Source organism: Colobus angolensis, unplaced genomic scaffold (genome assembly GCF_000951035.1).
Source record: "Colobus angolensis palliatus isolate OR3802 unplaced genomic scaffold, Cang.pa_1.0 Scaffold113, whole genome shotgun sequence".
NCBI classification, from domain to species: Eukaryota; Metazoa; Chordata; class Mammalia; order Primates; family Cercopithecidae; genus Colobus; species Colobus angolensis.
The window spans coordinates 2,478,094-2,499,988 of NW_012112364.1; the positions used below are offsets into that span (position 1 = coordinate 2,478,094).

At 44.4% G+C, this 21,895-nt stretch overlaps 1 protein-coding gene across 1 annotated transcript in view; it reads right to left on the reverse strand.

The window, feature by feature from the left end:
* Positions 1-21,895, reverse strand: part of ATP8A2 (ATPase, aminophospholipid transporter, class I, type 8A, member 2) — a 560,732-nt gene that overhangs the window by 164,928 nt on the left and 373,909 nt on the right. Inside the window, 4 exon segments of the mRNA XM_011958629.1 lie at positions 4,130-4,175; positions 14,126-14,135; positions 19,007-19,094; positions 21,245-21,367. Coding sequence (XP_011814019.1) covers positions 4,130-4,175; positions 14,126-14,135; positions 19,007-19,094; positions 21,245-21,367 — 267 coding nt within the window.

Genomic DNA, 21,895 nt, shown 5'->3' on the forward strand with positions numbered 1-21,895 from the left:
AAAAAAAAAAAAAAAGGAAAAGAAAAGAAAAGAAATATATCAGTTGAGTGTGGTGGTGCTTGCCTGTGGTCCCAGCTACTTGGGAGGCGTGAGGTGGGAGGACTGCTTGAGCTCCAGAGTTTGAGGCTGCAGTGAGCCATGACTGCAACAGTGCACTCCAGCCTGGGAGACAGTGTAAGACCCTGTCTTAATAAAAAATAAGAATAAAACACAGGAGATATAAGGTAGAGTAATAGCACACAGGGTGACAGAGTTTGCTATCTTAGATAGGGAGCTCTGGAAGAATCTTTCTGAGGAGGTGACATTTGAGCAGATCTGAATGGTAGGAGGGAGAGAGTTAAATGGGGATCTACAGGGTGAGTGTTCCAGGCAGAGAAGAGAAACTGCAGAGTCTGAATACAGACAGCACTTGATGAGCTCAAGGATCATTACAAAGACAGGGGGGCTGCAGGCACTGGGAGAAGGAAAAGGAGAATACAGACAGTCAGAGGGGCAGACAAATGTGGACCACAACAAAGAGCTTGGATTTCTTTGTTAACTGTAATAGGTAATCACCGGAAGGTTCAGAGCTGGGAATGAAATGGAGTAAGTTATGTTCTTAAAGGAATAATCCAGCTTTTATGGGAGAATGGACCATACATAACCATAAATGGGATAATCATAAATGCAAAGCCAGCTGAGAAATGATTGTTGCAGTCTATCCAAGAGGACACTAGTCGTGTTAGAACTGTGCAGCCCAATATGGTAATCACCAGCTGCATTTAGTTGTTTACAATTAAATTAATTAAAATAAAATACAATAAAAAATTCATTCCTACCTGGGGCTGGGGAAGAAGGGGAGAATGAGGAGTTACTGCTTAATGAGCACAGAGTTTCAGTTTGGGGTGATGACAATTTTTGGAAAAACATAGTGGTGATGGTCGCTTAACATTCCGTAATCAATGTCTCTGAATTGCATGCTTCAAATGGTTAAAACGGCAAAGCTGATGTTTTTACCACAATTAAAATGCTTAAAAATGGATCATAGAAACAAAACTATAAAATCATTTTTAATTGATGTAAATTTAAGGGGTGCAAGTGCAATTTTGTTACATGGATATACTGGACTGAAGTCTAGGCTTTTAGTGTCTCCTTCACCTGAACAGTGTGCATTGCAGCTATTACAGAATTTCTCGTCACTCTTTCCCTTCCCACCCTCTCACCCTTCTGCGCCTCCAGTGTCTATCACGCCACACGCCACGGCCATGAGTACACACTACTTAGCTACCACTTACCAGTGAGACCATGCAGTATTTGACTTTTTGTTTTTGAGTTGTAAAACTATAAAACTCTTATGATAAAACATAGCCACGAATCTTTATGACCTTGGATCTGGCAATGGTTTCTTAGATATGGCACCAAAAGCACAGTGAGGAAAGAAAAACGTAGATGAACTGGACTTCTTTAAAATTGGAGACTTCTGTGCTTCAAAGCACAACACCAAGAAAGTAAAAAGACAGCCTGATCAATGGAAAAAAGTACTTGCAAATTATGTACTGAAACCTGCATCCAAAACACACAAAGAGCTCTTACAACTCAACAGGAAAAAGCCCCCCCCAAAAAAAAATTAAAAATAGGCAAAACTGAATAGACAGTTTTGCAAAGAAGATATAAAAATGGCCAGTAAGCGCATAAAGAACAGCTCAACATCATGAGCCATCAAGGAAATATAGAATCAAAACCACAATGAGACACCGCTTAACACCCACCAGGGTGCCTACAAAAAAACAGACAATAACAAGATGTGGAGAAATTAGATCTTTCATACAATGCTGGTGGGGAAGTAAAACGCTGCAAACCCGGAAAACCGTGAGGCGGTTTCTCAAAGGGTTATGTATAGTTACCATGTGACCTAGTCATTCTACGCCTAGGCACACACCCAAGAGAAATGAAAACACATGAATGAAACCCACAAAACCTTGTACCTAAATGCCATAGTGCCACTATTATAATTATTCATAATAGCTTAAAATAATGAACAGCATTATTCCTTACTCACAATAGCCTATTTATAACCCAAATGTCCATCAACTGCGAATTGGTAAGTAAAATGCGGTGTATCAATATGACAGAACACTTTCGCAATGAAAAGGAATGAAGTACTGATACATGCTACAACGTGGATGAACTTTGAAAACTTTATGCCAAGTGAAGAAGCCAGACACCAAAGGCCACACATTCCATCTGTATGAAATATCCAGAAATGGGCACATCTACAGAGACAGACAGCAGATCAGTGGTTTCCAGGTATTGGAGGTGCTTGGGAGAAACAGAGAGTGACTTTGTTTTATTTTATTTTATTTTGAGATGGAGTCTCACTCTGTCGCCTAGGCTGGAGTGCAATAGCTTGATCTCGGCTCACTGCAATCTCCACCTCCCGGATCAAGGGATTCTCTTGCCTCAGCCTCCCAAGGAGCTGGGATTACAGGCATGTGCCACTACGCCCATGTAATTTTTGTATTTTTAGTAGAGATGGGGTTTCACCATGTTGGTCAGGCTGGTCTTGAACTCCTGACCTCAGGTGATTCACCTGCCTCAGCCTCCCAATGTGCTGGGATTACAGGCGTGGGCCACTGTGCCTGGCCAGGAGTGACTCTTAATGAATATAAAGTTTATTTTGGGAGTGATAAAAATGTTATATAACGTTTTGTTGTAATGGCTGTACAATTCTGTGAATATGTTAAAAACCGTAGTACTGCATACTTCAAATGATTAGATGGTATGTAAGTTATAGCTCAATACAACTGCTATAAAAACTTCAGTTCCTCATTCATTTTAAATACACAATAGCCACTTGTGGCTAATGGCTACTATATTGGGCAGTACAGCTACAGAACATTTCCATCCTCACAGAAAGTTCTGTTGAACAATGCAGGCCCAGAGTAGCTCAGACAGAAGCCACTTGGAAATATTTTGAAGGTGGAAATGACAGCATTTGGCCAGGCACAGTGGCCCACACCTGCAATCCCAGCACTTAGGAGGCTGAGGCAGGAGGACTGCTTGAGCCCAGGAGTTCGAGACCAGCCTGGGTAAACCTATCTCTATGAAAAAAATTCTTAAAACCTAGCCAGGTATGCTGGTGCATGCCTGTAGTTCCAGCTATGTGGGAGGATTCCTTAAGCCCAGGAAGTTGAAGCTGCAGTGAGCTACGATCACCACTGCACTCCAGCCTGGGTGACAGAGCAAGACCCTGTCTCTTATAAAAACAAACAAACAAAAAACCATTTTCTTATGATTTGGATGTAGGGTAGAAAAGAATGTGGGGAATCAAGAAAGTTTTTGGCTGGAGTGTGTAGGCAAACAGCGGTGTTTGGGATGGAGAATACTGATTCTGGTCATATGAATACAGGAAGACATATGAAAACGTGGTACCAAATGATTCATATTTTAAGTTCACGAGAGGAACAGACAGCAATGAAACATGACCACATTACAAAACAAAGAAAACATGAGGTGGAGAGAAGGGAACTAGGGTTAGTGGAGAGAGTCCCAGGAATGAGAGTTACAAGACCCTATTGCAGCCCCGCTCTCTGTTCCAGCTCTGCCATTATTTTGTTTTTAAAAATTTTAAGTTTTGAGTCTCAGTTCCCCACTCATAAAATGGAGATTTTTATATCAGATGCAGATGATGACAACTAAGGTATCTCTAAGACTCCTTTCAGATAGGGAGCTCTAAAAGGCTAAGGCCCGTATTCCTAGCTGCTAAATCAGCCCCGTGGATTTAACAGCAGAAATCTGAGAGTCTCAGATCTTCTCCCTCCTCAACATAGCTTAGGATGTCGTTCCTCATCTCCATCTCAAGCCACCTGCTCATGAAGGCATCTGAATTGAGAAGAGCAATGATGTCTATGCTTGAAGTGCCACCTGCATTAGCCCTAAGGGGCCTTAGAGAAAACTGATTAGACGAAAGGGTTAGCAGGCATGGGAGACTAAGCTGAAAATCAAAATTTGTGGTTATGGTTTGACAACTTTTTGAATTTTCTTCTAATACCAGTATTTCCAATGCTGGTTGAGTCAGAGACTAAAACATACAAGGCATTTATTTAACAGGGAGGACTTAGAACATGTTTCATATTTTATGGACATACACACAATAAACAAAATTTTTAGACATTATAAGAAATTCTATTTATTTTCTTCTTCTTCTTCTTCTTTTTTTTTAAGATAGTCTTGCTCTGTCACCCAGGCTGGAGTTCAGTGGCGCAACCTCAGTTCACTGCAGCCTTCACCTACTGGGTTCAAGCGATTCTCCTGCCTCAGCCTCCCGAGTAACTGGGACTACACGGGTGTGCATCACTATGCCTGGTTAATTTTTGGCATTTTTAGTAGAGGTGGGGTTTCACCATACTGGCCAGGCTGGTCTTGAACTCCTGACCTCAAGTGATCCGCCTGCCTCGGCCTCCCAAAATGCTGGGATTACAGCTGTGAGCCACTGCACCTGGCCAAGAAATTCTATGTTTAAAAAATATCGTATATAAGCTCTTTACTATATGACAGGCATAGTTCTAAGCACTTTACATATATTAGCTCCTTTAATACTTTAGCAACTACATGAAATAGTACAATTTTGTGCATATTTCACATGAGGAACCTGATGCAGCAAAGAGAAGTCAAATATGTTCAAGGTCACACAGTTAGTAAGAAACAGCAATTTTTTTTTTTTTTCTTGAGACGGAGTTTCGCTCTTGTTGCCCATGGGCGGTGGCGAGTCCACAGGATGGTATGGGCGGGCTGGCAGGGACTCAGGGGGATGTTGAGGCAGGCAGAGGGGAGAAGTGATGAGGCCTAGCGGGTGCTGGGGGCCTCCCAAGGAGGTCTCTCTCATCCCAGAAGCCCCTAGGTGTGCCATTTCACTCCCCAGGCTGGAGTGCAATGGCACGATCTTGGCTCACTGTAACCTCCTCCTCCCAGGTACAAGTGATTCTTCTGTCTCAGCCTCCCAAGCAGCTCGGATTACAGACATGTGCCACCACGCCTGGCTATTTTTTTTATATTTAGTAGAGACAGGGTTTCACCATGTTAGTCGGGTTGGTTGCAAACTCCTGACCTTAGGTGATCCACCTGCCTCAGCCTCCCAAAGTGCTGGGATTACAGGCATGCGCCATGGCGCCCGGCCAAGAAACTGTAAATTTTGTAAAGGAGAGTTTGTATTAATTAACTGAGTCAGAAAAATGGACTCCTAAGAATGACAGAAGATAATTTCAACGAAAAAAATAATTAGACTAAGAAGTACTCATTTTAAATACTGACACCTAACGGTAACGAAATATCCAGGAGAGAATTGTGGTGGACAGAAAATTAGATTCATATGAAATCTGAAATCATATGATTAGATTCATATGAAATTAATTTCACATGAAATTTTGTACCACATAAGGAAGCACAGAAAGTGAACAACTCCAGGAGTGTCAGGAGCACCTGGAGACCTGACCTTTTATTCGGAGTTGGTGTGGGCATTTCATTAGCCCGGAGTTTCTTAAATCTGGCACTGCAGACATTTTGGGCCAGATAATTCTTTGTCTGGGGGCTGTCCTGTGCATCGCGGACGGCTTGGAGGCATCTCTGGCTTCCACCCACTAGATGCCAGCAGCAGCCATCCTAGTTGTGACAACCAAATTTATCTGCAGACATCGCTAAATGTCCCCTGGGAGGCAAAAATCAATGCTGGTTGAGAACCACTGCCTCAGAGGGAAGAAAAAGGAGGTGGAGTAAGTAGAGAGAACCTACACTGAAGGGAGAATGTCTAACAGAGAGAGCTCTCATCTCTCCCACCAGGCTGAGGAGGAGAAAATGGGGTGGGATACAATCCTCCACGCAATCAGGAGAGAGAACCAACATGAAGAAGCAGGCGTGGTGGCGTGTGCCTGTTATCCCAGCTACTCAGGAAACTGAGGAAGGACGGTTGCTGGAGCCCAAGAGTTTGAGGTTATGATCGTGCCACTGCACTCCAGCCTGCGTGACAGAGTGAGACCTTGTCTCTAAAAAAGAAAAAATAAAATTTTTTAAAAAGAAAATAAAATAAAGAGCATGAGGCATTAGCACAGAGCAACGCCATTCATGAAGCTGGATGGCCTTTACAAGAGACAGACTCTTGGATCATTCAGGACTGAGTGCTAACCTGTGAAGAGGACACCTACGTGGAGGGGGCCCTTAAGACTGTGTACAGGAGGCTGGCAATTTGGCAGAACAGCAGAAGCAGAGAATCTAAAGGAGGTTTTTTAAATGTAACTTTTAGAGTTTGACAACGCATTCTTTCCTTTTTTTTTTGAGACAGAGTCTCACTCTGTCACCCAGGCTGGAGTGCAGTGGCGTGATCTCAGCTTCTGCAAACTCTGCCTCCTGGGTTCAAGCGATTCTCCTGCCTCAGCCTCCTGGGTAGCTGGGATTACAGCTGTCCACCACCACACCTGGCTAACTTTTGTATTTTTAGCAGAGACGGGGTTTCACTATGTTGGCCAGGCTGGTCTTGAACTCCTGACCTCAGGTGATCCACTTGCCTCGGCCTCCCAAAGTGCTGGGATTACAGGCGTGAGCCACCACGCCCAGCCGACAATGCATTAATTTCTAACTTGTCATGACAGTGAATGCTACTGGCATTCAATAAAATGTTAACACATAAGGTAATTTGAGCATTAAACTTTAATGAAGATGGGCTAAGCCTAATATTTCAGTTCCTCGTTTTGGAGAGGTAACTCCGCGGTGCATTTTAGTTTTCAGCCTAGAAAAGAGCATCTCCTTCCCTAGGCAAAGCTAACACCATCTGGAAATAAATAGTTTATTCCCTTGGAGGAGAAACACCCGAACCAAGGTGAGATTCTCCGACTCGCCAAGAGCCTCTGAAAAGACAGCGTCCTTCAAACGAGTCACCGCCACCACCCTGCACACCCTGTGGGGAAACCCCGGGGACTAGATGGTTCTGTTTCGACTGCTGTAACAGTGGTGTGTAACAAACACTGTGGGTGTTGTTGCTTGCTAAAGCCTGCCAATAAGCTACTCCTGGAGAAAAGAAGTCCCAGGAAAGTGTTTGTCGCGAAGGTGTTCCCAAGCTACAGCTCCCTGATAATGCAGGCTGGAAAAACCTCATTTGATTGTCCAGCTTATTTCTGAAGCAGGTTGCTGACAAAATATTCCTTCTCACTGAGCTGAAATCTGGACAGCTCTGTTACAATTCTACCACTCTGAGAGTCTTCCCTGTCTTTATTTTAGTCAGATATTTAAAATCTCAAGCGAATGTTTTCAAAGGGGGACAAAATCCCAAACCGGGAATAGTTGGGTTCCCCAAGCCAGCCTTCGGAACGGTATTTACCCACCATCTGTGCAAACCGTGGTAAGAGCATAATTTCAGAGAAAGTAGCGTGGGGAGCAGAGATGGATACTGGAGTGGGGGTCCGTTGAGAGGGGGACACACAAAGGCCTAAAGACCAAGGAGAAAGGTAAGAAGGCTTCGTCTCTCCATTGCATCAGAGGGGCTGGCATTTACCGGAACTAGACTGAGATCAGTTAGCCTTTTGCAAATCCAGGATCAGGTCCACCCTTGGTGACGGCTGAGATGTGCGAGGAGGGCGTCACCCATCTCAGAAATCCAGGGGACAATTTCTACCGGGTCAACAACAACACCACCACCACCACCATGTGCTTGGTTTGATAAAATACGAAGTCACATTTAGAATGATCTGTGATTGCATATGATATAAACCTAATATAACGATGGGGCTTATGGCATGCATGAAAAGTGCCATAAAATGAAAGAGACAGAAACCCAGTCCCAGACGCTCTCTTAGAGACAATCCAGTGTTACGTATGGCTCCAGGATCCACTGACCCAGGGCAGCAGGTGAGCCTGTTCTTCCAGACTCCTATCAGTCATCAAATCTGGCTGGGGTTCAGGAACAGACATAATTAACAGAGGATTAGCCAAATGAGGGCTGGAAACAGTCACTAAACCAGCCTACTGTGAACAACCGGGACAAAACCACACGGGCCCTCCAACATTAGCAGTAACAGCCCAAAAACGTTGTCTGCAAAAATCTCTTTGAAAATATTTGTGGGAAAAGCCACAAGTTATAAGAAAAGCATGTCTCATTTTCCAAACAGACAAAATGACCAAGGAACTTGTTTCAGAATATTCCAAAGAGCTAGGTTGATGCCATTTTATACAGATGCCATTTCAATTAAATGCTCATTAAAAGCATTACATCATCATCCAGCTAAACCACAAAATGTATTCAGAAATAGCTCTGACAAAGGCAAAATTTCAAGACAACGTTATAACATAGTGGTCAGAAGAGACAGGGTTTAACAACCATGAAAACAGATGGGCTGAATTTACATGTATACTTTAGATGTAGTCAGAATCGGTGGCACAGCTGAACTGAACAATGCAGGCAGCACACTCATGCAGGGCTCAGGAGGGAGAACTGAGGGAGAGGTGGCACCATTCCCTCAACTCCAAGGCATATTTACCAAGACATTTTGGTCCGAGAGCAGATACTAAGTTTCTCCTGCTTTTCCTCTCTCCTCCTTTCCCTTCAGGAGCTTCCCGCAGCACTGTTTCGGAGCAGCCAGGATTCCAGAACATTAACTCAGCCAGCCCCCGCCCCCACCTTACTCTCTGGGCCTCTCAAGACTCCAAGTGGCTCAGAGGAAGTGCACCCCAACTAGCGACTTGTAGAGTTACATCAAGAGTGAAGATGTGTTCCAACTTTCGGTCACTAAATTACAAACTTTTAGAAGTTAACCTGCGTATGCCTGTAGCGCCTGTACTAGAATTAAAATTATGCTTTCTGCCTCCGACACTACGAATTCATGAAGAGAAAATTTACTTTTTCCCCCCCCGTAAAGAGTAGTATAAAGTATTGGAGGTTGCCTTATAAAAAGCAGGGTTTATACAAGTGTTAGTGATTACAATTACATTCACAACCAGCGCTGCTGGGTGAAGTTCCTGGTTATATAAGCCTGTTGCTGGATTTTCTCCTCTATTGCCATTTCTGCTGGATGAAGTTAAGGAAATGAAACTTAAATTTCAATCTTTCTCTTTTTTCACTTTTGTTTACTGAAAATAAATCTGAAAAAGGAAGTAAAAATGATGCACAGTTAACTTGATTACCAATGCCCAGGCAGTCACACAGCGAGGCCACACGTGTTTCTTACTCCTGGGTACACACCTAAGGGATATCCCCCAGCACCCCACACCGTGCTAGGCCCTGGGACCAGTTCTTGCCAGTCAGATGTGGGCAGAACTGATGGATCTCTTCCTGCCAGACACGGGTAAGAGCAAATGATCCTTGCCCTGCAAACCATCCTGTCTCTCCCCTTCCAGTGTTGAGGCTGAGGGTGTACTCCCCGGAGCCTCACTGTGTTGAAATGAAGCGGGCTTAGTTTTAACAGATACGGTAAGACAGGCAGACATGGAATGACTGTGATGGAGGCAGAAGTTCACACTCACAGATGCTAGAAGCAGGAGGCACAGCATGCCAGGCAAGGCCATGCCAGGTAGTACCACAGAACTCAGGAGGTTGGAGAGACGCTGAGCATGGCCCAGGGCTCTGCTGGGGTTCTCACAGGGAGGAACGGGTGAGGCAGGGTAGGTACGCTCAATGAGGACATTTACGATTGTACAACTGGAGTAATTCTGGCAGACTCGGGGCTGTAAGGACAGTCCCCAGTTGTCGGGTACCTGGCCCTGGGGTGCTGTTGGGCAGAAGGAACACTGGCTCAGTGTATGAGTTTGATAAAGGAGGTGGCTGGGGTCGTGGGCTCAGGCTTGATTTGTATGTCAAAGGGGTGCAGGCAGGGGAGGCATTTGCTATCTTCAGGAATTAGCTAGCCCTGGGAGGACAGTCTCTCCGGAATCCAGGCCCCTAATGCCAGTGCATCTGGAATACGGAAAGTAAGAAAAATATCCTCAACACGCCAATGAACAATGCACTCTTCCACTGGATAGGGACATGGGTGGGAAATAAATCTTTACTGGGTTAAGCCTGTGAGATTCCCTGGCTAATCCATCTCGATTCAACTTCCTGCTAAGAGTGAAATCTAGGAACTCTGGCTCACACTTCTTACAGCATTACACCGAACCCAACTGTCTAAAACACACGTAACAGAGTTTATTAAAAGAGACACTGAAACACAAGAAATATTAAACTGAAGGAAAACAATGATCCTTCCAGCCCAATTCTGGGTTTCAGGATGTGTGAGGTACACTGTCACAATACAGAAAAATAGCTAAAGTCAGAGTTTTACCACAGTTCATAACTGCATTTAAAACAAAACAAAAATTTTGCATTTGAATTTGGAAACCCGTTTATATTCTAAACGTACTATGAATGGGTTAGTAACCAGTTACGCAGATTTATGAGCTATGGTTTCATTTGTGTAAATCTGAAAGAATCCCAGAATGTTCTGTGTTTCTAGGTCTTAGGGAGCAAGTTCCACTAACTTCAGGGTTTTATGAACTTCCACCACACTCTGTTCTCTCTGCAGATCTTCCCAGATGGTGATGCCACATGGAGTTACTACCCTCTTTGCCTGTCCCATTCAGCATTTACTGTTTGTCTCTGAATCTTTGTAATGTATTTTAGATCTTTTCTATGCTGCACACAGCACTGTTGGTGACTTTTATGCGGCAACAAAATGTGAGTGTATTGTTTCACGTACCTTAGTGTAAAATACAGTATTTTGTTGCCCTTTATGACTGCATTAGCACATTCTTCTGGTGGGTTTAGGACACTGTGCAAGCAGGTGGAGAAGGGGATTATTAATTAATGCAATACTGAGTCCTTCTAGCTTTGCCTCCAAACCATCCACTTCTCTCAAGTGCCATTATGGCTAAATTAGATCAGCAACAGCCTAGGAACTGGACTCTAGTCATCATTCTGGCCTGTGTGGTTATATTACAATAAATCGGACTGCACAGCTCCCTGCTTAGAACCTGCCAATGACCTTATTGCACTTATACTCCTAAAGGCTCATTAATTCCCAAAGGCCTGGAAAGGTCTGACTTCTCTGTCTCCACTCTCACCATCCCAAGGCAATCTGTGTCTCACAATCTACTCCCCGACTGCTCCATGCCATCTTTCTCTTGGAACTATTCTATTCCTGCAACCTGAAGCGCTTTCCTCTCTCCTCTTCTCCTGCCTCACTCCTACTCATCCTTCAACTCTGTTGCCACACCCTCCAGGAAGCAGTCCTTAAAGCTCAGTCCAAGTCAGTTTTCCTTGGAAGACATTCCACCTGACCTTGACCTTCTGCTTTGCTAACATTTCCTGTTCAAATCCTGCCTTCTCTAGGTGCCAGTTCCATGAGGGCAGAAACTCTTCTGCTATATGCACTACTGTGTCCCCAGAACCCAGGAGGAGCCTGGTATAAGATAACATATTCTTTTATCTTTTTTTTTTTCTTTCTTTTGGACTGAGTTTCGCTCTTGTCACCCAGGCTGGTGTGCAATGGCACAAGGCTCACTGCAACTTCTGCCTCCTGGTTCAAGCAATTCTCCTGCCTCAGCCTCCCACGTAGCTGGGGTTACAGGCATGCGCCACCGAGTCCGGCTAATTTTTGTATTTTTAGTAGAGATGGGGTTTCGCCATGTTGGTCAGGCTGGTCTTGAACTCCTGACTGTCACGCACGTCCATGTGAAGAGACCACCAAACAGGCTTTGTGTGAGCAACAAGGCTATTTATTTCACCTGGGTGCAGGCGGGCTGAGTCTGAAAAGGGAGTGAGCGAAGGGACACGGGGTGGGGCCGTTTTATAGGATTTGGGTAGGTAGCGGAAAATTACAGTCAAAGGGGGTTGTTCTCTGGTCGGCAGGGGTGGGGGTCACAAGGTGCTCAGTGGGGGAGCTTTTGAGCCAGGATGAGCCAGGACAAGAAATTTCACAAAGTAATGTCATCAGTTAAGGCTGGAAGCAGCCATTTTCACTTCTTTTGTGATTCTTCACTTGCTTCAGGCCATCTGGATGAGTATGTGCAGGTCACAGGGGATATGATGGCTTAGCTTGGGCTCAGAGGCCTGACACTGACCTCAGGTGATCTGCCTGCCTTGGCCTCCCAAAGTGCTGGGATTACAGGCATGAGCCACCTTGCCCAGCCACTCTTTTATCTTTTTACAAAAATGAGTGAATAATTGAGTTTAAGAAGTTGCAGTCTCAGAGAACACCGGCAATCTTGCCCAAATTTAGCTTAATGTGAAACGACGCAAGTCTCAGGATTTATATGGTATGAAATACTCAAGTTTTCAGTAATAAAGTAAGGGTCAGAAATAGTTTAAACTAATATGACCCAACAATGCCACGGGCAAAGAGAGTCACACTAAGTTTTATTTTATACATGTGCACTACTATTTCAGTATGTAAAACATGCCTGATCTTACAGGAGCACATTTATTAAAAATTATAAAATAGCCTTCTCCAAAAATGTCGAAAGGCCCAGTTGATTAATTAATGCCCATACATAAGAATCTGTGTGGTATTCTCCTTAAAGGGTGAGGGAACAGTTTCTATGGTGTGGACTCTGGGGAATCAAGAACAAATGTTTTTAGGAGCTCTTTTCTTCTGTTAAGTATAGTCTCTTTCCCATCACCTCTCTCTTAAATTTTATCATCTGAATACTTCTTTTTTCAAAATCAAGACCGATTTTGTATTATTTTGCCAATAACCACATTACACTTCACGGAGGTTGCTCAACTCTGCCGACGGGACGCACCAACAGGAAACCCGGGTGTGGGTTGACACCAGGGCTCCTGATGGACTTGGGTCCCTGTGAAGATGACATCTTAGGTCTAACCTACCATCGCTTTCCAGATCAAAGGCGAGGAGCTGCAGGCAGACCATGGCAGTAAGTGTACGGCTGTGATGGTTGGAAGAAATCTGATTTACTGAATAGCTTCAGTGGAAAATTTTATTTTGAAATTTGAAATGAATCATCACAAACTCCATCAGCAAAGGAGTGCTTTAAAAGTCTCTCCAAAACCACATGAAAATAAGCAAAGCAAAATTCTTGGAAGCATTCTAGATGAACAATATACCTTCTCGAAAATGTTTCTTCCCAACAAGAAGTGTGTTTCTGTTGCCTTGCCCAAAGTGAACACCACTGATATATACCCAAGGTTCTCTCCACAGATGGTGGAGGCAGAATTTTCTAGTAAAACCTCCTGTCTTTGTGACATCATCCATACCGTATCAAGGGGGAAATGAAACTACTCTAGGGACTTCAGCTCCAGTCAAACAAACCTCCTCTGGGTCTCTGGATGTGGGTGGGCATCTGAGGGATGGCTTCAGGCAGTTCTTGGGGGGCGGGGAGAGGCCAGAAGGCGCCCCTCTGTTAGACCAAGGGCCCCCGGCTTTGACAGTGCCCTAGTTTGTCTCAAACTGGTACCATGTTCCTATGCCTCTTTGGGGGTAGGGAGGATATACATTTTCCTAAATGACAATTAAGAGTGTAATAAGGCCAGGCGCAGTGGCTCAGGCCTGTAATCCCAGCACTTTGGGAAGCCAAGGTGGGCTGATCACAAGGTCAGGAGTTCAAGACAGCCTAGCCAACAGGGTGAAACCCCATCTCTACTAAAAATACAAAAATTAGCTGGGCGTGGTGGCACAAGCCTGTGATCCCAGCTACTCAGGAGGCTGAGGCAGGAGAACTGCTTGAACCTGGGAGGTGGAGATCGCATGAGCCAAGATCATGCCCCTGCACTTCAGCCTTGGAAACAGAATGGGACTCCATCTCAAAAAAAAAAGTGTAACAAGAATTCACTTGTACTCAGGACAGCAAATCAGAACACATAAACAAGTCCTCCAGTCAGCTGGCATATCCCAGTCCTCTGGTGCTTACAGTCTTTATCCCTGCCACTCCCATCCCCACCAAAAAAATCCCTGCTACCCCCAGTCCCACTAAAAATACTTCCCACGGCCTCTGCAGCTCAGGTCCTGTGCAACTGCATGGTCCTGGCACGCTCTTGCCAGATCCCACATATTTCTTTACAGAGCAGTCTTCATCTTCCTTACATAACTCATCACATAACTCTCCTACCTCCAACCCTGCCATGAGAAAAAGTCCCCCCCCACCAGCTGTTAGTGATCAGATCCTCCTTCACTTATTTCCCCCTTTTCCAGCCCCTACCTCCTCTCTATGCTGTAGTTGTCTTGACTAGCGGTGGTTGTCCACTACACGGGGGATGCTAGAAATGTGTAGAAATGTGTTTTGATTGATAGTTCCAGAAGGATAGGGCAAGCAGGAGAGGGAGTGTCTTAGTTCTTTCGGCCGACTATAACAAAATACTCTAAATTGCATGGCTTATAACCCCTGGAAATTCATTTCTTATAGTTCTGGAGCCTGCGAAGTCCAAGATCAAGGAGGTGGCAGTTGTGGTGTCAGGTGAGGGCCCATTCCTCAAAGGTGATGTCTTCTAGCTACATTCCCACATAGTGGAAGGGGCAAATGAGCTCTCTAGGGTCCCTTTTATAGGTACACTAATCCCATTTCTGAGAGATCCGCCCTCATGACCTAATCACCTCCCAGAGGCCCTATGTTATATACCATCACCTTATAGTTTGAGGTTTTCACATATCAACTGGGAGGCAGGGGGTATATGAGCAGTCACTCACAGCGGGAGGTTACTGATTTTTCCAGTCCAAGGCAGGAATGCCCAGTGTCCCGAGCCTCTCACCAGAGGTGGATAAAGAAGAGTCCAGAGTCCAGGCACCCCCAGTCCCACTAAAATACTTCCCATGGCCTCAGCAGCTCAGGTCCTATGCACCTGCGTGGTTCTGGCCAGGAATGTTCCTTCTCCCAACCAGGCCCTTGTCCCACATCTCCCTTGTCCCGTGACCACCCCCTACTCCTCTTTCAAGAACTTCAATATCACTTCCTGGAAGAAGGCGTTCCTGGACTCATTAGACTAGGTTGTGTCTCTTTATTACACAAGCTCCACTCACAGATCCTAGGAATCAGGGCACCGGTAATTAAGCAACATGTACGAAATTCCTGCCCAACAACTCTGACCTTAGGTAAGCCACCAGAGGGCAGGACAGGCAGGGCCTGGTTTGCTGGTATCTACATTCACTGTGCCCTCAGAGAGCCTCTTACCTCACAGATATGCGACAATCTCAGCAAACAAAGAAGCTCCTTTCAAAACATCTTCTCCAAACACAATCCCATTCCTGGGTTTAACCCTCCCTAAGCTGTGCCCTGCAATCTCTGCCGGTAGTTTTCTTTCTACTGCCCACCTTACAAGACATGACAGGTTTATTTTCCCAAATTGCCCTGATCATAAAGTTCTAGATCTAAATTCTATACTGACCCTTCAATGTCTAAACAGTTAAGTCCCAGTTTCTTTCCTTCTTTATTTCTCTCCTTCCATCTTTTCCTTCCTAACTTCCTTTTCTTTCTTTTCTTTCTTCCTTCCTTCCCTTCTTTCCCCTCTTCCCTCCCTCCTCCTCCTCCTTCTTCCTCTTTCTCTTCTTCTTTTCTCTTTCCTTCCCTCCCTCCTTTTCTTCCCCCCTCCCCTCCCCTCCCTTCCCTTCCCTTCTCTTTTTTTTTCTTTTTTGACAGAGTTTTGCTTTTTTGCCCAGGCTGCAGTGCAGTGGCACGATCTTGGCTCACTGCAACCTCTACTTCCCATGTTCAAGTGATTCTGCTGCTTCAGTCACCCGAACGTAGCTGGGATTATAGGTGCCTGCCACCACACCCAGCTAATTTCAGTATTTTTAGTAGAGACGGGGTTTCACCATGATGGCCAGGCTGGTCTTGAACTGATGTCAGGTGATCCACCCACCTTGGCCTCCCAAAGTTTTGGGATTACAGGCGGGAGACACCACGCCTGGCCACATCCCAGTTTCTTAACCTCATACTCAAAGCCCTCTGTAATTCAGCTTTTATCTGCCTTCCTAAACTTCCCCATCTTCCACCCTTCAGCTGCTCAGTTTTCCACACCTGTCCTGATTTCCCCACTTTGCTTCATTCTTCCTTCTGTTGGATTTCAGGGCTAAACGTAAATATTACCTCCTCTAGGAAGCTGTTGAGGAGCTCCAAATGAAAGGCATCTCTCAGTCCTCTGATATCTAATAGCATTTTATCTATGGCTTACTTGAAACAGCTGTTTCCTACCTTGTACTAGAGTTATTTATTTGCTTATCTGCTCTGGTTGGAATGTAGCCTGCAAAGCTCATGTGTTGAAAGTTTGATCCCCAATGCAGTGGTGCTGGGAGCTGTGGCCTGACAGGAGGTGTTTGGGTCATGGGGGCAGCACCCTCATGAATGCATTAATGCTAGTGTCACTGGCATGGGTTCCTTCCTCTCTCTGTACCCCATATCCTTCCACCACGGGATGACACATCAAGTAGGTTCTAACAAGAAGCCAGCTCCCGGACCTGGGACTGCCCAGCCTCCACAACCAGGGGCCAAATATATCTCTGTTCACTATAAATTACCTAACAAGACGCCAGCTCCCGGACCTGGGACTGCCCAGCCTCCACAACCAGGGGCCAAATATATCTCTGTTCACTATAAATTACCCAGTCTATGGTACTCTTACAGCAGCACAACATGGACTAACACAAAATCTAATCTCCCTTTCCAAACTACAAACTCTTGCAAGGTGAGACCGACATTGATATATCTACTGTCACCCTTAGAATCTACCAGTGTCTTGAACATGACAGGAATAAGGTTAATGAGCAATAATATAATGATTTTTTTCTCCGTACTAATAGTGAGAATTTAGAAATTAATTCTTTTTTTTTTTTTTTTTTTTTGAGACGGAGTCTCGCTCTGTCACCCAGGCTGGAGTGCAGTGGCTGGATCTCCGCTCACTGCAAGCTCCGCCTCCCAGGTTTACGCCATTCTCCTGCCTCAGCCTCCCGAGTAGCTGGGACTACAGGTGCCCGCCACCTCGCCCGGCTAGTTTTTTGTATTTTTTAGTAGAGACGGGGTTTCACCGGGTTAGCCAGGATGGTCTCGATCTCCTGACCTCGTGATCCGCCCGTCTCGGCCTCCCAAAGTGCTGGGATTACAGGCTTGAGCCACCGCGCCCGGCCTAGAAATTAATTCTAAAATATTCAATTTGTTAAAGGAAGTCAACTAATGACCAAGAACACCAATGTCCCTCTGTTCTGACACACTTAATATTTGCAACTTACTTCACTTTACACAGTTTCGCTCCATAGATGATTGTTTGCAACACAACTCAAAGAAAACCCCTACGCTGAAGGTTCAATAAATCCAATGAAATAAAGACATTGATGATGATGGTGACAATAAAAAGAGGGAAGAAGCATCCTATTGGCTGGCTGCCAGGCAATTCGCCCAATTTGGAGGAATTAGATAAGGATAGCAGAACTCATTCAAAATTCACTTGGTGCTGTCTCTTAGGTAAGTGAGCAACTGCTGGGAGTCTACCACTTCTAAACACAGACCATGTTAGGTGAATGAATGGACTTACATAATGGTATCTGGGTCAACTATAGCAATTTCACCATAAACTACAAGGCACCAACTGAAAGTATGTGATCGTAATTCCAGGATTAGAAAACCATCGTCTCCACTGCAGAACGGCCACATTAGTTCCTTTGAAGCAGGTAAGTAAATGACCATCTTGTAAAGCTTCTGAGAGTCAAAAGGCAAGCACTTCTGAGTTAGGAACACAGTAGTATGTCTAGATAAGAAGTGGTAAGGGGTCTTCAGAGAGTACTTGTGGCTAGTTCATGCTATTTGCAGACTCTTCTTAAGTACTAAAGCCTGGGCTCACGTATGGAGGATGATTGCTGAAATTTCTCTTATGCTCATCAGACATACCACTTCCCATCACTAATTCTTCCAGCTACAATGACGGCTGAGTCTGTCACCAAAATATCACAACCTCTGACACAAAATCACATCCCCAACTCTTCTTACGCACTCTGATTTACAAAACTATTTTAAAATAAATTAAATCCACTGAGTAAAGATGAATCACAAGAAGGGTTTCATGTTAAAAGACAACGATTTCACTAGAATGCTCTTTTCTGGGGTGGGGCTAGAAAGCATAAAATTGTATTCTCTAATTTAAAGACTTAGGAACCCTCAAAGGAAAAGGAGTTCTGATGAAATTGAAAGAATATGTCACGTGGCATAAGAAAATGGCAGTGCACGCATTTTCTCTGTCAGTATTTAATAGGTTAAAGAATATCAGTGAGGATGAATCGTTTCTGCTGGAAGCCTAAAACTCACTGACACAGAAACAAAGACGCTTGGAAACTTTATATTCTTTGGTTCTTTGAACAATGAAGGGCCTTGTCTAGTCAACATTTGGAGTAATTTTTCCCAGGGGGATTATTACTATTTGAGAGGGATGAAAGAGTAGCATTCTCATGATACATTTTTATTTTCTGAGAATAAAAATATGTCTCTTTAGGAGGCCACGTTCTGGATGTATTAAGAAGTGTGAAAAAACACGAGTCTGCCACAGTTCTCAGATATCCTCTTCTCGCTGTAAAGACAAACACCAATCTGAAGAATTAGTTCTCAAACCCTAATTTCAAAAGGCATACATCAAGGACAGGACACTGTTAGAAAGCTAGGAATAAGATCCAACTCCTATAAGATCTGAGTTATTCTGCATATGGGTAGGGGAGGCTCGGAAATAAAAGTCCAAGTAATTAACAGAGAATTTCAAAGCACAGACAAAAAGCATCAACATTTCATTATAGTACAGGGCTTTCCTTGAAGATCTCTGACTCAAATAGTGTTTACAAACGGAGTTGAGATTTCCCAGTACCCAAACTATCCAGTCAACTGGAAAGAAAATGGGTTCTCGAAGCCAGAACTGATGAAACCTACCAGCTATAAACCTGAGACCAGCTCTCATTACGCTTTAGGTATGTTTTCACTCTAAAATGTGTTCCTGTGATCTCTCGTTCTGCAGAACTGGAAAAAACCATTGTGAACACATGGGCAGCAGAGCGGCTGCAAAGCTCCTTGCTGACAGGTGAAATCACACAGCCCTTACCATGCTCCAGAGCTTTCATGGGAAACCAGAAGAGGATGAGGGAGTGGACCAAGGCGTTGATGCAGTGACCCCAGAAAACCTAAGGAAAAACAAACCAAGGGAGTCAGGAGCTGCCCCGAAATGCTTGACCTCTGTGAAACTCGCAAGAAACGCCACATTGTGAAGGATCCTGACCGTGCGCTGCAAGGTTCCAGCAGTAGCATATTATTCTTGACTTTGAAAAACAAAACAAAACAAAACCCTCACCCAAATCAACTATTAAATTTTTACATAAAATGACTGGATTATCTCCAGATCATATTACTTTAGTTGTAAAGACGTAAATATCTACTCACATGTATGCAGACCAACACAATCTATCCACATGTGAAAAATTCATTCTGATCAGTTTTCTTTAGCATTGTAAGAGAGACAACACCACTTTACAAACATCCAGAGAAAGGATAGTAGGTCAAAATTGTTAAGAAGAAACTAAAACTGTGTCTCTTCTTAACAATTAAACTGAATCGGGGCGGATGGGATGTCTTAAAAGCACTGAAAACATTGCACTTGTAAATTTTTGCACAGCATTCTCACTGTTTTGTTTTACGACTTCAAATCCCTCTCATTCAACTTTTTCTATTATTTTTGGGATTTTAGATAATACGCATATTTGAAAGTTCCCTTTATTTTAATATTTAAAGGTCAGAAAAAAGGACACAAGGTTTAGTTTATTCTAAACTTTAGTTTCACTAATATATCACAATCATTGTTTTAACCACTGTGATGACAGAATTATTAACTATTAAAGCCAGATTAAATTTATTTAAACATCTACCAGTTGTCCCTGGGAATTATCATATAGTTTGAGCCTAAGTAGTGGTGAGACGACAGAAAATAGTGAAAAATTTTATTATAAGACAATGGAATTTCCCCCTGCTTTAAATGTTCATTTTGCACCATCTCTGACCTGTCCAAAAAAAAAAAAAAAATTCTTCAAAGTGCCTGCAGATGTTTCCATGCATCCTCAGCTCCTACTTACTTCCCACCTCAAATGGCCTTTGCATTCAAATTCTGTAGAAAATGGATTTATGTAAATAATGCAGTGAAAATGGGTCACATTTTCCCATTAACGGAATCATAGTCAACAAGGATTGGTAAAAGGAGTCCCTCAGGTCTCTTTGGATATGGGAGACGGCAGAACCAATAAGGAGCCCTTCTGTTTCCTCCCTGCCTCGGATGTAAGTAGTGAGCCTTCCCAGAAGAAGGCGGCTGCAGGGATGTCAGGAACATGTGGCTCAGAAGAGAGGCCCTGGGAGACTGTTCGCTCCTTGAGGCCTGGAGAGGTGACTCCCTATGTCCTCCTCACTGACGGCCCAGGAACCACGCACACAAATCGTGACCACCACCGGCACACAGTACTGGAGGTGAACTGTGCAACCGACCTCTGTCTAAACTTCTGAATCCCCCCTGAACGAAGACCTGAGGCAGAAACAAGGCCCTGCAGCCATGCTCACATCTCGCCCCTCTGCGCCCAGGCACACATCTCTCTTTTCTTTGGATGGGGTCACCCGAGCACTCTGCCACTTTCAGCTGCAAATGGCATCTGTGTGGCAGACCCCTCTGCTGTCTGAGACTGCCGACCCCTTTAACACCCCACCCAGCTTTGGGCTGGGTTTGTCAGGATCACCTACACCTTTTTTGGGGCTCCTTTCTGATTCTCTGGTCCAGAAAAACAAAACCAAACAAAACCCCTGCAACTTATGGGATCCCTGAGTTCATATCTAGACAATTTTATGCACCAGCTAAAGACACATTTTATTTCAAATGACAAACCCAGCAACAGTTAGGTAAGCTGCCATCGGGCCTCCACACAGGGCTGCAGGACCGCACAAGGGGGGTCTCTGACAGCGGATCCTGAACCTGGGCTGTGGGAGCTGCTGCCCACACTGATGTCAGGGGCTGACGGGGAGAAGCGGGAAGGAGTGAACACGCTGGGACTGGAGGTTGCAGCCCACGCAGCATGGACCCGTCGCCTGAGAAGGCGTCTTGAATTCACCGGGCTTTTGGGTGTGGGTGTGGGTGTGTGTGGGTGTGTGTGTGTGTGTGGTGGTGGTGGGGCGAGCGGATCATGTTCTTAGCACTTCTCAAATGTTCTTTCTCAAGCTTCAAATATCTCATAGGCAGATGACTAGAATCAAACAGCCATGCCTTTCTGAGGTGACAATTCTGAGATCACACCCTGTTTACCTTTGTGTTGAAGCCTTCGCCGTTCTGGGTGATTTTGTAGAGCTGGGGAAACCTGAGCATGCTCTCCTGAGTGCAAGACCTCTCAAAGATTCCCAGAGTGAAGGGTGGCAAGGCGGTGAAAATCTGCAGGGAGAACAATGAGCCATTAAGAGCAGTCCTTCCGACCCACACGGCTTCAGTGTTCCCTTCTACCAAACGATGACTTCATTTCCAGTCAAGTCCAAACCTGAGACTTCATGATTCACAGATCGCCAGACACCCTCCAAACAAAGGAAATAAATGAAAGACCATTTTTACATTAATCACTATCAAATGAATACACTGAACACTAAAAACAGCATACATTATCCAATTAGCCAAGACTTCTTGTTAAATTAGCAACTACCTTCCTTTGTCAAACGAGGGCTGATGTGGAATCACGCCACAGTTAGCTCTGCGAAGTGCTGCTTTGTTTTCTGTTCATGATAGCAGAGGTAAAATTTACAACTTTCCATCTTGACGTTATACTAAAAGTTCAGGAAGCATAATGTACTTCATCCATTTATTCATTTAGCAGACGTTTACTATAAATGAATTATGGGCTAGATACTGTGATAAGCACCAGGCATGGAGAGATTTACAAACAGAAGAAAGAAGGAAAGGAATCGGGTC